The 15,357-nt window shown below is 37.8% G+C and overlaps 1 protein-coding gene across 8 annotated transcripts in view; it reads right to left on the reverse strand.

Moving 5' to 3' along the window:
- Positions 1-15,357, reverse strand: part of LOC119851238 (myelin basic protein) — a 184,321-nt gene that overhangs the window by 142,576 nt on the left and 26,388 nt on the right. For 7 of the 8 annotated variants that reach the window (XM_038390772.2, XM_038390774.2, XM_038390769.2 and 4 more), the window contains exon 2: positions 733-808. In XM_038390772.2, coding sequence (XP_038246700.1) covers positions 733-783 — 51 coding nt within the window. In that variant the 5' untranslated portion in view covers positions 784-808. Of the gene's footprint in view, positions 1-732; positions 809-4,442; positions 4,570-15,357 lie in introns of those variants that run through there. The other variant, XM_043508229.1, reaches the window with a different exon arrangement.

The following is a 15,357-nucleotide window of genomic DNA, read 5'->3' on the forward strand; positions in this document are numbered from 1 at the left end:
AGAAGGAAACAACACTAATTTTTCTCCTAGATAAAAATCATTTCTGTGCATTCCCTTTTATCTGAGTCAAATTTAGAACACAAAAAAAAAAAAAAGCACCATGAGAAAGCAAAAAGCTTTTGACTACTCCTCTCTGGAAAATAACCAGTATCAACAAACTGTAAAGCTTCTTAATTTTTGTGTGGCCAACACTCCCAATTTTATTGGGTCACAGTATTAGGTGTTTTTCTTGAAGTCCTAGCGATGTGATTAGGTGAGAATCTCAGCTTTCATTACAATCTTTCATTTCTAATATACTCTTATTTACTATCAGTCTTTTATATAGTTCCCGCATTAAAGGTAAGTTAGTTAAATCTAGTGACTTTGCCAAAATGCTAGGTTAACAAGTAACATTTTACTCAGCACGTTGCTACTTAAATATGTGCTGCATTTCTATTCTTTCTGGTCTCATAGTGTCCATTCCCCATCATGACTAGCTGGCTTCAGATCCAGTGTGCATCCCAAGCATGCAGAATGCTAAGATATCACATCTATCATGAAATTCACCAAAGCAGAACCCCATTTTTCACAATATTGCATGGGGGCTTTTTTCCACTTTTAAGAAATTATATATATAGTGATAATTATAATAAAATAATAGTAGTAACAATAAGCTTAGCAAGTGTATTGGCATTTCATCACATACACTTTCCTTGAAATTATAGTCTTCCTCTTGTACTTTTTTCCTCTTACCTTAATAGGCTTCTCAGCGCTCTGATCTCGTTTTCCTACATGGTTCCCCATGGCAAGCGACTCAGCTCTTCAGAAACTAAAATAAAAATAGAAGAAAAACATATTTTTGAAAAGCTAAACATGGATTTCAAAAGAAATTTTGGAACTTTTCTTCTCATACCTACCAAATGGCCTTTCTTGTGCTACAGTTATTAGTGACAAGTATTTCTACAGTTCCAGGCCAGGATTTTCAAAGCAGCCTACATGAGTTAGATACTAAACTTCCATTATCTTTCAATGGTGTGGCCACACTAGGTGGAAAGGGGAAAAAGAAAAAAAGGTATTTTCATAGCTAACACAGGATCACTACCATGGTTAAATCCTAGTCAAGATAAGGCAGTTATAGTTTTCACATGTGATTGATATATAGGGAAGTGAGATCTTCAGGATTTATCTTGACCGGCTAAGATGTTAAAACTATAACTGCCTTGCTTCAGTAGGATTTTAAGTCTAGTTAATTGCCATGTGTTAGCTAACATGAGGTTAAGAACACTCCTAATAAAGACAAGACCTGAACTGAGTAGCCTTATCTCTGAGATTACCGAGTGATTTGGAATGGGGTTAAATGTTTTGAATGTCTTGAGTCTCTCAATGCTGAACTACTCATTGGAATTATTTTGGTCAGGATTTCCATTTTTAGTGGAAAAGAAGAATCGCTGGCGAGAATAAAGATGCAAAAACAGGGAAGCTGCTTTCAAGCCTTTCATTTCTGAAAGTATCTGAACCTTTGCAAAGATCTGAAGATTCTCAGGTCCTTTTGGACATCATAGACCTGACTCTTTCCGCCGAACAGAACCCAAGTTCTTTCCCTTGTGTTGATCTGTTGGGCATACTTGAGATGGCTGGTACAGTCCCCAAAATGAACCCTTAGTAAATCTTCCCAGCTAAAGTTTAAGGACCAGATTGTCAAGAGCTCTAGCTCTCATTTAGGCTCCTAAATGAAGTGCCAGATTTTCAAAAGTGTTCAGCACACAGCAGCTCCCACTGTTGCACTTGTGAACATTGGGGATACTAACTGTAGCTTACTGAATACTCGATGACTCAACTCTTCACTTTTAATTTAACTTTCAGCTTCCAACTCATTATTTTCTTTGTTTATTAATTGTGTGCATTTGAACCTGAAAGCTTATCTTTCTTTCTCATAACAATATGTTTGTGGATCACGGGCCAATGACCAAAAAGCCTGCGGGAAAATTAACTGTTTCTCCAAAATGTTCAGAGGCCACAACCAACCACGGAAGAATGTTTTTATGGAAAACCATTTGAAGGATTTTGAAATGGAAATCAGTAACTCAGACTTCAAGATCAGATGGGACCACCACGATCATCTAGTCCTGCATATTGTAGGACACAGAACTTCACCCACCCTCCTGAAATAGACCCCTAACCTCTGGCTGAGTTACTGAAGTCCTCAAAACATTATTTAAAGACTTAAAGTTACAGAGAATCCACCATTTACACTAGTTTTAACCTGCAAGTGACCTGTGCCAGATGCTGCAGAGGGAAGGTGAAAAACCCCCAGGGTCTCTGCCAATCTGACCCAGGGGAAAATTTCTTCCCAACCTCAGCTATAGTGATCAGTTAGACCCTGAGCACGTGGGCAAGACCCACCAGCCAGACACCTAGGAAAGAATTCTCAGTAGTAACTCAGAGCCTAGCATCCCATCATTAGCCATTGGGATTTTTGCTACTGGCAGTTGCTGAAGGGCCACATGCCACTGTAGGCAGTCCCATTATACCATCCCCTCCATAAACTCAAACTCAGTCTTGAAGCCAGATAGTTTTTTTTGTCCCCACTGCTCCCCTTGGAAGGCTCTTTCAGAATTTCACTCCTCTAATGTTTAGAAACCTTTGTCTAATTTCAAGCCTCAACTTGTCGATGGCCAGTATATATGTTGATGGCCAGTTTATTGTTCTTGTGCCAGCACTGGTGCTTAACTTAAATAACTCTTCTCCCTCCCTGGTATTTATCCCTCTAACGTATTTAAAGAGAGCAATCATATCTTTCCTCAGCCATTTTATGGTCAGGCTAATTTAAACAAGCCAAGCTTTGAGTCTCCTCTCATAAAAATAGGTTTTCCATTCCTCAGATCATTCTAGTAGCCCTCCTCTGCACCTGTTCATTTGAATTCATCTTTCTTAAACATGGGAGACCAGAATTGTACATCGTACCATTATACAAGGCATTGGCGAGATTTCATCTGGAATATTAACACTTCCCTGTCTCTACTGGAAATACTTCACCTGATGCATCCTAGGAATACATTAGCCTTTTTCGCAGCCACATCATATTGGTGGCTCATAGTCATCCTGTGATCAACCACTACAACTTCCGTGTAATTAATTCCATATGATTTACAGTAGGAATGAAACAAAATTGCCTATGCATTCACTTAGCTGGAAACTGCTGAAAACCATACCCATAGAACACAAACATTTTCCAATGACCAAGCAAACCCTTAATACAAATTCTATATGGAATTTTAGAAACAATCAAGGCATTGTTATTTTTCTAGCAGTATAGGGGATGAAGACAGTTGCATGTTAACAAGTACCTCCTATTGGTTGTCAGAGTGAGAGCTATGCAAGCATAGCTGAGAAGAGAAAGAGGCGTAGCCTCATTGTTTATAGTAGAAAGAATATTCATATAACTATAAGGTTACAAGGGACCACAAGGGTCATGTAGTCTAACCCCCTGCCAAGATGCAGGATTTGTTGTCTAAAAAACCATCCAAGACAAATTGCTCTGAAGCCTCCTTTTGAAAGCCTCCAGTGAAGGTGCTTTCAAAAATCTCCCGAAGCAGTCTGCTCCCTTGTCCTACTGTTCTTACAGTTAGGAAGTTTCTCCTGAGATTTAATCTAAATCTGCTATGCTGTCATTTGAACCAACTGCCTCTTGTCCTGCCCTCGGTGGCAACTTTTCTCTATCTTTTTTATGACAGCCTTTCTAGTATTTGAAGACCACTATCACATCCCCTCCCCTTAATCGCCTCTTTTCCAAACTAAGAATATCTAGTTCCTTCAGCTTTTGCTCATATGGCTTGCATTCCGACCCTTTCATCATCTTTGTTGCTCGCCTCTGGATCCTTTCCAGTTTCTCTTCATCCTTTCTATAGATTGGTAACCAAAATTGGATACAGTACTCTAGCTGAGGCCTAACCAGAGTCAAGTAGAGCAGTACTATCATCTCCCATGACTTGCATATTATGTATGCCTCTGTTGTTAGTGCAACCCAAAATTGCATTTGCTTCTTTTGCAACAGGATCAAACTGCTGACTCATGTCCTTCTTAGCTGTGCTGCTGCAAAGCCAGTTATCCCCCATTCTGTAATTTAGCATTTGGTTTTTCTTCCTTAAGTGTAGCACCTTCCATTTGTCTTTGTTGAATTTCATTTTGTTGTCTAAAGCCCAGTTCTCCAATCCATCAAAATCCCTCTGAATTTTAGCTATCCTACAAAGTGTTGGCAACCCCCATAGGTTACGGTCATCTGCAAATTTGATCAGTTACGCTTTCTATTCCTACAACCAGGTCATTAATAAAGATGTTAAACACCACCGGACCCAGAACAGATCCCTGTGGAACCCCACTTGAGACCTCCATCCAATCCAATATCATTCCATTTATAGTTACTCTTTGTTCGTTGTTGCTTAACCAATTCTGTATCCACTTACTAGTAGTTCCATCGAGCCAGCATTTCTCCGCAACTTACTTATCAGAATGTCATGTAGGATGGTGTCAAAAGCCCTGCTGAAGTCCAAGTGTATTATGTCCACCCCATTCCCCTATCCACCAAACCAGTTACCCTGTCAGAGAAGGAAATAAAACTGGTTTGGAATGCAAATCCATGCTAGCTGCTAATGATCACCCCTTCATCCTCCAGGTATTCACAAATTTAATGTTTTATAAATTGATACCTGGGAATCTACTAGAGCAAAGTCACACTGTTCAGCATAGAATTAAACCATGGGTCAAACCCTGAAAACCCCACTTGGATTTTTCAGTCATTGATATATGACCAGAGTCAGAATCAGCTGACCTATTTAGTAAATCCTCAAAGCATTTTTATATTACAAGATCATGATCACTTGGCTTATTTCACCAAATCTCATTAATTTCATAAAGATTTTCTTCTCCTTTCAAAAATGCGCATAAACAAAGAAAAATGCATTTAATAGGAAGTTTGTGACAAACGAGTAATAGCATATAAATTTACAATTATGGCTAACAATTTTTATTATATAGTTTATTGTACTCATACACTTACACATGCTGCCAAAAAAATCCCCAAAAGTCAATACAAAACAGCAGAAATTAATAAAGGAATTAATTAATTAATAAATCATTAATAAATTATTATTTTAAAATATTAATTAATAAAATAATTAAAGGAACTCCTGGGCACTAACATTTTCAAATTATATAAAATGCAATTAACATTTTAGGGTTCAATAGTGACAGTGTCCTTAATTTGCTATTGGATGTGTCTGGGGATATGACACAATGTTATATAGAATGCCTCCTTCAATGACAAGCCGTGAAAGAATGGAAAGTCAACCTTTATGTCTCATTCTCTGGCTCCTCTTGCTATGTTTCAACTTAAATAGTGCTTATGTAGGCTAAGCCGCAACGCTTAAATCTTAGCTTTTGGTTGGCTAATGTGGTTATGCTTGCATGTTTTTCTGTTAGAAATGTACGCTTTTATGACATTTAAAACACCTGGAGTCACTAGTGACGTGTGTAACTGAAGGTAATGTGATGCACTGAAAGTAAAAAACACTCAGGAAAGATGCATAAAATTACAAAAAATACGTATTCTCCATTCCCCAATGGCACTTTCTTAACAGTTTAGTTTTAGTTCCTTGTGACAAATACTACAGTATATTAACTCATACATTACGAAGTTTTAGTAATCCGAGACCTCACCACAGCTTTCAATTAATTCTGGGCTCAATGGTGCCATTAGGCACAACTTTAAACTGGGGGGGGGGCAGGAAACGGACGACAGAGAACTTCCCTACTACAGTTGGCTATTTGAGGAGGGACTGTGGACTATTTCTTGTTGTGGCCAATACAAAGGAAAGATTAGGCTTTAGCCACAGCTAATTTGGTTGATTTTTGTCCCAAGGAGCAGCAGTCCATGTGCTCCCCCAAGCACAGAGATTACATGGATTGTCTCTGGCCCTTTTAGTGTGTGTAAAATGGTGGGAGTGTTGTGTTACCTTCCCTATACACTCTCAAGAACAATCTGGTCCTACATCTTCACGGAGATGTTAGCCATGACTATTTTTTTTAATTATTTTTTTTGCAGAATAGCAAAGTGCAAATTGGTGCGGTTTTACAGTACACATTATTCCATTCATTCTAAAAATCATACTACATGTTATTGTATCTGATTAAATGATTACCCACTTACAACCACTTCTGGGATCTCTCAACACAGGACAAAAACAAAACCTTCAAGAGCAATCATGTCCACACTAGTTAGAGTTCACAGATGGCCAATAGCATAGCAGAGGCTGCAGACAGTTCTAAAAGAATCAAAATTCCAGACTTCTTCACTGCTAGGAGATCATCAATGGAAACACTACTGACGGATTTAAAAAAAAAAAATCAAAAAGGATTCTAGACCAGATTCCAACAGGCCTCTGCTCTACAACTAATGGTTTGGTGCTAAGCTCTGAGAAAGTCTCCTTTGGAACATGAGCAAGAGAAGGACAGATGTGGGAATAGGAGGTTAAGAAGGAAAATCAAGATAGAGGCATGGGGAAGATCAGAATATTAGGGTACAGAAAAAGAAACAGGAAGAATCACTGGAATGGGAATAGACTGGAGAGGTAGTAGAAGCAGAGAGAAATGGGAACAAGGACATAGGAAGGAAGTATGTGGAGAGATGGGAGTAAGCTAGAAAACAAATAAAGACAATGAAAATAGGAGGAAGATAAATGCAATATGGAAGACAAAAAGGAGGAAAGGGAAAAAAATCTAAACTTAAAGCTGTATTTAAATGCATTATTCTAAAAACATTTGGAGGGGGCATGGGATCATATACCTTAGAAGTCAGACCTTAAACATAGTTCTCTGACAAGAAAAAGAGGAACGAGTAAAGGAATAATCTGGTATGTGGTGATTACTACAGTTACGACAGTAAGCCAGGCATAACTCAAAGAAATTAATAGCCATTTCCTGCCTTTCTCTGTTACATATAGAATAGTAAAATCCTTTTAAGGGAACAATTCAATATAGGTCAATTATTCAAATAAAGCTATCATAAGCCTTATCTCAGCAGTCATAGATAGAAACAACCACCACCACCACCACCAAACGAAGGAAGAATGTGGAGCTAATGTGACATTTGCAATCTACCACTCTGATCACTCTGTTTGCATGTTGCTTTCCCCCTTACAGTCTAACTAAATAAGGGAAACAAAAGGTGGGGAAAAGTAAGCTCTTGGAGTAGACTGTGTTTTCCTAGCACAAATACTGGTCCATGGACTCTACTGCAGGGGTTCTCAAACTGGGGGTCAGGACCCCTCAGGGGGTCATGAGGTTATTACATGGAGAGTCACAAGCTATCAGCCTCCACCCCAAACCCCGCTTCGCCTCCAGCATTTATAATGGTGTTAAATATATTTAAAAGTGTTTTAATTTATAAGGGGGGGTTGTACTCAGAGGCTTGCTGTGCGAAAGGGGTCACCAGTATAAAAGTTTGAGAACCACTGCTCTACTGCAATAGAAAAAAAAACAAAACTGAACAGCTGTGTATTTTACGATCATATGTATAGACTGATCGGGAGCTAACTGAACCAAATATGCAACATGACCAACATGCTAACGCCAAACAATGAAAGAAACCATATGCAGGATGAAATGATCTAGATGGCCATAGACTGTTATCTTGTGCAGCTAATCAAATTAAGAGAAAATACAATTTGATAAGCACATGGAATCATCTGAAATCGACTACTAAGCAATGAGCTCATGATTCCAATGTGGATCATTTCTTCAGCAAATTATTTTAGCTGTTTAATGTACACTGATTAAATACAAAGGAAATGGAAAAGGAAAAAAAATCTTGCATAGTAGAAGAGCAAAGCTCTATACAGAAATTCATGAGTATGGTTTGATAGTCGATTTAAATACGGTTGTGTATTTGGGTTCTGCAGGAACATGACTAAAGTTGAAATTAGTGATCTTTGAATAAAGCCATAAATCTGCACCTATGTTTTTCATTCTCTTTTTAATGTCTCAGGGAGACACGCATATGGCTAAAATAATACAATCTTGTCTTATGTTTATTTCCTCCACCCTAGGAACTGAAGAACTGTACTATACAATGACCAGATTTCACCTCATCTTATTCATACATAAATGAATGCAAATGTTTAATACTAAATTCTAAATCAGATATCTAGATATACCTACCTGCAATAAATTTTTTGCACATAGCTAAGGGACTATGATTTTTAAAGAGGACATTACTAAAGAAAGATTCACTTTTCTGCCCAAGAAACAAAAGCAATACAGCTGATTAGCAAAAACATGCTATAATCATGGGCCTCCTCCAAACTATGACAAGCAAAAAACTGTAATCTTCTGAAAAAATGCATCTCCAAAATCTAACATGAAGGACAATTAAAAATTAAAATGTACAGTGCTGATTATTTATATAAATATATATATTCGTGTACGTGAATTTGTATAAGCATATGAACATTCACCAAAATAAACTGAAGTGAATAGGAACATATATAAAGATCCAATTCTTCAGTCCACATTCAGGCAGAAGACCCATTTAATTGAGTAAGGCGTGCAAAATCAGGTCATGTTTTCAGTAGCTATATAAATAAAAGGTGTTGAGTAAAATAAAAAGAATGTTTCTTATCCTTATTGTCATCCTTACTTCTAAAACACTTAATAGAAATATGAGCATATCAAACCCTAATTCTGGGAAGACTGAAGCACGTGCTTAACTTTGCACACCATAAGTAACACTGCTGATTTAAATGGGACTAGTGACACTGCATAAAGTTAAGCATGTAGGTAAGGTCATTATACCATAGAGGTCTCAAATAGCCATTTCAAAATCTGAAAGATTGTTTTTTTAAAATGATAGCGAGAGTGTTAATTTAGCCCTGTGAATTTACCCTTACTGGTTATGTTACTTTGCCATTCTGATTGGTATGTAATTATGTAACAAAAGATGACAGCTCCTTGCAAGTGCATAGTGCATTAATTTGAAGCACATTTGTTTTCTGTTGAGTAATAAATAATGAATGGTGATAAACTCATGTGACAACTTCTTAGCAAAACTCTTACCACAGGTATTAAATAATACACTGGAACATCTGAAATCATATTTACTGTGCACTCAGAGTATGGTTTGTGCTGTGCAAAACAGAGCCTAGGTCTTCCTCCATCTTCTCCCAAGGAGTTTAAAATTTAAGGCACAAATTGGGGATATTCATGGGAGTAGGCTGGTGATGATATAAAACACTTTTTTCATGGTGCACTATAATTAGCAATCCCTTCAGTGTCAAGGAATGGCATCTTGAAGTGGCAACAGATCTCTGCCTATTTATTTAAGAATGGTACCTAACACCTTCCCCTTCTGAAGCAAAAACTGCTGATGCCTGCCAATAATGACACTACACTCAATGCTTTAGGCCCCAAAGATTAGAACTGCAGGTAGTAAATATCAGGAAACCAACATGGCCACACCAATCCCAATCTGGAACCAGTGTGAACCCAAACAGAGGAAAACAATCCACTGGAACCCTGCAGAGGCACCATTCTGAAACAAAATGCATCCTATCCATACAGGACACTTCAGACTCCTAAAAGGAACTTCTAATCAGATTAAAGTAGTTTGCATTAGTCAGAAATAATTAATCTGGCATATTAGCTGAAGACTTTTGGCCTTAGTAACAGTTCTTCTGTACAGCCACATAAAATCTTAGTGCAGAAGATAATGAGGCTACAGGGAACTCTTTTGCAGCCTTCTCCCAGGTCTGCATCTCCACTGCCTCAACTCCAAGACATCACCCTTACAATACAGTGGCTGCCCAGCTTTAGAAACAACGATGGTATGGCAAGGGAGTGGGGAGCTCTTCTAGCATCTGATAGAGGTGGCCAACACCCTAATTTGTATAGGAAACCACACATGCCACCCCACAGCCTCCCCACAGAGCCATATTCTAACAATGCCATAAAAATAAAACCATGGCAACTCTCACTTCTCTATTATCTAAATCAAACAAACAAAAAATTGATGGGAAGCTCATTTCACGCCCAAGCACATCATCACCCAAACAATAGAAACATGAAAATAAAACAAGAAAGAGAGGGACCCCACTATCCTCTACAGGTGGAATATTTGGTTAAAGATTATTCTTTTTTAAATAACTGGAAAGTTTTCTTTTGTTAAAGAGCCCATTTTAAGCCTTTTGAAATTAAATGTGTATTTAGGGTAGAGAAGAAAACATTTATCAGCAATCCAAAACAAGTGTTACTTTAAAATTATTGGTTTCAGAGTAGTAGCCGTGTTAGTCTGTATTCGCAAAAAAGAAAAGGAGTACTTGTGGCACCTTAGAGACTAAAATTTGAGCATAAGCTTTCGTGAGCTACAGCTCACTTCTGTAGCTCATGAAAGCTTATGCTCAAATAAATTTGTTAGTCTCTAAGGTGCCACAAGTACTCCTTTTCTTTTTTAAAAAATTATTTAGCTTCAACATTATTGAAAAAGCCAGATGATGGCATCTTAGAAAGCAAAAGCTTCCCTTGGTTTTGATCTAAATTAGAATATTTTAATGAAATACAACAGTGACGCATTTTTGAGATGATGATATTCTAACTACAAATTGTGAGGAAATCTTTTCACATGCACTGAAGTGAAGTCTGAACAATCATCATTGCAAAAAATCCCAAGGCTTGAATTATAGATTCAGAGGTCTGTAAATATCAGATCTAATAAAGTTCATTTTGTATATATTCTAAGTATAAAAAGTCAACTGCTCCAGAAGCTATTTTGCAGTGACCACTAATGAATCTCAGAGAAGCAACAAGCACATATATATATTTGCATCTTAACTGCACATTAAGGGTCATCTAAGTTTTAAAATACATTAACTGCAATTCTCAGGGCACAGACACTTCTAACTGTTATTTTAATATTATCTCTGAATAGTAGCCTAGTCAGGTGTGTAAACTTGAGGCTCAAATCTGCAGGTTCCTACATGCTTGCGTATGTGACTCAGTGGAATTACTGACACAGAGTAACGTTATGTAAATGTGTAAGTGTTTTCAAGAATCAGATTGTAAATATTACTCTGTATAGGACTCCAAATTCATCATAGTCTGATATGGATGAATCAGGGTGAAGAGTTCCAGGATCACATTTTATTACTTTTCATCACTCTGGTGAACAGTCACCACAGAAAAGTTAAGGTATGGGGGGGGTACATTTAAATAGAAATATTTTTCCAAGATAAATTATTGAACCCCAACTGAAACAGATATTGATGTTGTTGTATTCAACTCTGATGAGATAGAAATAGATGTGATGAACTTGTGCCAAGAAAATGTACAAGCTGTGTCTAAATTTCAATGATACTGTACTCTTACAGATGTAACTTTACATAATAAAAATTATATTCTATATTACACACACACACAAACCCCAAAATAACCCACACACTGATATGAAGAGAAAATTTTAAATATAACCCAAACATATGTAGCTTCTTGGAGACCAGGCGGGCTCAGATGGCTAATATTTGGATGGGCAGCAAGCAGGAAATACTTGAGAGGATTGGAATTTAAATTGTATACCCTTCTTTCTGAGCAGAGATAATTTTGCATGATTTAGACCTCCTCTAAGGTGAAGGAGGAAATATTCTGAATGGTCTTCCCAGAATTGCCTCACCATCACTTCCTCAAGTAAAATAGAAAAGTTGTCACACTGGAGCAGACCAGTGATCGATTTAGTTGAGCAATTAGTTTGGTCAGTGCCATATACTTCAGAGGAAGGTGCAAGGAAATCTCATAATGGACAGTAATCGAATAATTTGCCCATAAGGCAAGTTCCTCCCTAACATCTCTACCCTCTTGAATTAGCTGTTGGATTATTTCAGGCAGCACGGGGGTGGGGTGTGGTTCTTATTCAATGAACTGGAAATTCTCATTATCCATCATTTCATCAAAATAATATTTGACTGAAAACAAAGTTAAAATAAAAAGAATCATTCTTTAAAGGAAAAAAAAAGTGTAATTCTAGATGTAATGCACTAGATGCCAGAAATATGAATAATTAAGGCCAGGATTTTCCCATTTTGGTGGCAACTAAGCTCAGAACTGACAAGGTATTACACTATGTATGTACAGTGACTTACACAATAAAGCCCTGATATGGTTACATTTTAGACACTACTGTAATATAAATGTTCATTAATAAATAACATATGTCCTTCAGCTCTGCTAAGGCTGGACCTAAAATGTTTTCCTCCCCAAGAGCTAGACCAAGCATTTAATACAATTTACCTGAAAAGATAAGAAATTCAGACTCAGCGTCTCACTCTAAATGATTTTGTTATCTTTTGGATAACATCACTCCATTCAAAACACTTGTGGAACGAAACCACATTTCACAATAGTGGGAAAGGGGAGATTTTGGCAAAGAACACTGGGGCAACCACTAGGTCAACCAAGAAGTATGATGATACACAAAGCAGACAGGATCTCAGTTTTTAAGGCATCAGTTATTTTTGAATTTTTTCCCCCATGTGCCTCACATGGAGAGGATCATGTAATTATTCCCTTTTAAGTACACCTCTACCCAGATATAATGCGACCTGATATAACACGAATTCAGATATAACGCGGTAAAGAGGCGCTCCGGGGTGGGTGGGGGGCCTGCATGCTCCAGTGGATCAAAGCAAGTTCGATAAAACGCAGTTTTACCAATAACGCGGTAAGATTTTTTGGCTCCCAAGGATAGCGTTGTATCGGGGTAGAGGTGTATGTCATTTTCAGTGACACCACCATGTTGTATAGTTGACAGTCTAAACAGAATTAGAGAAGTTGGTCCAATAAAAGATATTACTTCATCTACCTAGTCTCTCTCATAATTACAGATGACAGTCTGAAATTATAATAAAATTGTTGGACAGCAGCCGTTGCAGGAATTTTATACCTCCTTATTCGTTTTTTTCTTCTTTCAACCCTTCCCCTCCCCTCCACAAACTGTGGATTATAGGCCTCACGGATATTAAAACAACCTTGGTGTTTCTTCTTTACATTTTTCCTCTTTTCCATGTCATAATTATTTATATATTTTTTTCGTATAGTATGTTAGGAATTTATCAAGGTTTTTAAAAATAATTTTTCAAGAGAAGTTTTCTGTTTCCCTGCAGGAAACCAAATACAAGGTCACCCAACACCATTCAGCAACATTAATGTAAACATTTATATTTATGGACAAGTATAATCTCTGTGGTATCACATTAAAAAGAGCAACACAGACCATCTTATGTAAATGTTGCTTCCCTTATAAACTTTTAATACAGTACTTGAAAAAAAGATATCTTTAAGGCCAAAAGATCTTTCTATGCTGAAGTATATTGTTTGTTTAATAAATAAAGTATATTATCCACATTGTAAGCACTTTTATTCAAAGACAAACATTACTGGAGTATATTGAACCATATGCTTCCTTCCCAGCAGAAGAAATATCCATGATATTCCAGGTATTACTTTCAGAATTTCCTTGGTATATTTCACAGAGGGGTGAAGGGATCCATAAAAGGACAGACATAGGCCAAGAAACTCCATCACATCGTAGTTTTTGTATGACAAAACAGGTATCATCTTCCAAGTTGCATAATAACATCCTCATGTTCACTCACTATACTGTGTGGATGGACAGTGCAGAGGGAAGTAATAGTAGTTACTGTTCCTTGAACCTGCACTGTGTGTGAAGTTCCACTGGGGGGTCCAGTAATTCATAGGATCATGCTATGTAGAGTGGCTTTCTCCCTTCCCACCACTGTACCCCCACCTCAAAACTAGAAGCATGAGAAGAAAAGGGTTTTCCATTAGCTCCTAGGTAGCCTAAGGAGCATGCCATGAAGGCAGCTTTTGCTACTGCTATGAGTTCTGGGGTCTTCAGACATGTACTTGTGTCCCAATTCTCCTCCTGCCCTCCACCACCACACAGGAAAAACAGCATCTAACCTCTGCATTCTCTGGGCTTGATACAAAATGGGAATTTTGCCTGAGTATGAAAGCAGGATCAAGCCCTCTGTTGTTCCCTCATTTGCTAATACGCACATGGTTCATTTCATCGGATGAAGTGAGCTGTAGCTCACGAAAGCTTATGCTCCAATAAATTTGTTAGTCTCTAAGGTGCCACAAGTACTCCTTTTCTTTTTGCGAATACAGACTAACACCGCTGCTAATCTGAAACCTGGGTAGTGAAGAGGAGCTGCACACCTGTATTTGCTCCAGGACAGGATGATATCTTCAGAGCAGCACTAACAGAATGTAGCTATGAGAGGACCCTGCTACCCACCCCCTTTGAAGCATGCAGAACACAACAATATGCCTCTCCTCCACCACCACCCCCTTCCCACCCCTCGAGGGACCCTAGTATTTTTCTAGTGCCAAATACAAAAGCACACAGGAAGCAGTGGGAAGAACTAGGTTTGTGCACGGCCCTTGCTACAGGGTTGGGAAAAATGCTCCTTACTCCACCCCTTCACATTACACCGAGATTTAAGTCCAATCCTCAGTCTTTTAATAGCCTTTAGTTTAATGTACTGTTTTTGAAATGGGATAGACCTGAGTACAAAATATGAAGGTGCATTTTCTTAATATACAAGTTCGATACTATAGTTACAGTGTAACTGTCAGGTCAATATTTTCCAGTGCTGTAAGGATATACCTATGTGATCACATAGGACAGAAGTTAAAACATCAATAAATGACAGCAAAATCCAGATTTTAAAATGGCTTATTACAAAGTCGTATACTTCTGTCAGGACCCAATATATCTATTCTAGCCACATGCGGTTCCATTTGCGGGAAATGTGGATAATCATAAACAATGTGAAGAGCATCAGAGAAAATGAGAAAAAAATAGAAATGGCAGCAAGATATTTACTAACATTTCACATACGCTAGTCCATTATTTTTTACTCAGAGATTTACAGTGTTTGAGATTAACATACTGAGAGCTCAAAAGGATATCTAACACCTGTTGTTCTAGGATAAAGAGAAGAAAAAAAACAAACAAAACAAACCCAAGATATCTGTAAGACTCAAATCTTCCTCACGTATCCTCTCTCGTCAGAGAAAAATGATGAGTTCTCTCCAGATGAAGAACTGTATATTCTCGTTTCCCCTTTCTTAGGCCAGGAGGGGTACCATAAGGCTCCCCAATGAACATGGCAGCCTTCTCAATTAATATTTCATTATACAAACACAGACGAAACCTGTCTTTGCAGTAAATCGGTAACACAAGGCATACCCAGAGTTGTACACGAATGTGCTTCAAAAGGAAGCTTCTGCTGGTTCCTGCCGGGCAATCTGCAA

This window comes from Dermochelys coriacea, chromosome 2 (genome assembly GCF_009764565.3).
Source record: "Dermochelys coriacea isolate rDerCor1 chromosome 2, rDerCor1.pri.v4, whole genome shotgun sequence".
Lineage (NCBI taxonomy): Eukaryota > Metazoa > Chordata > Testudines > Dermochelyidae > Dermochelys > Dermochelys coriacea.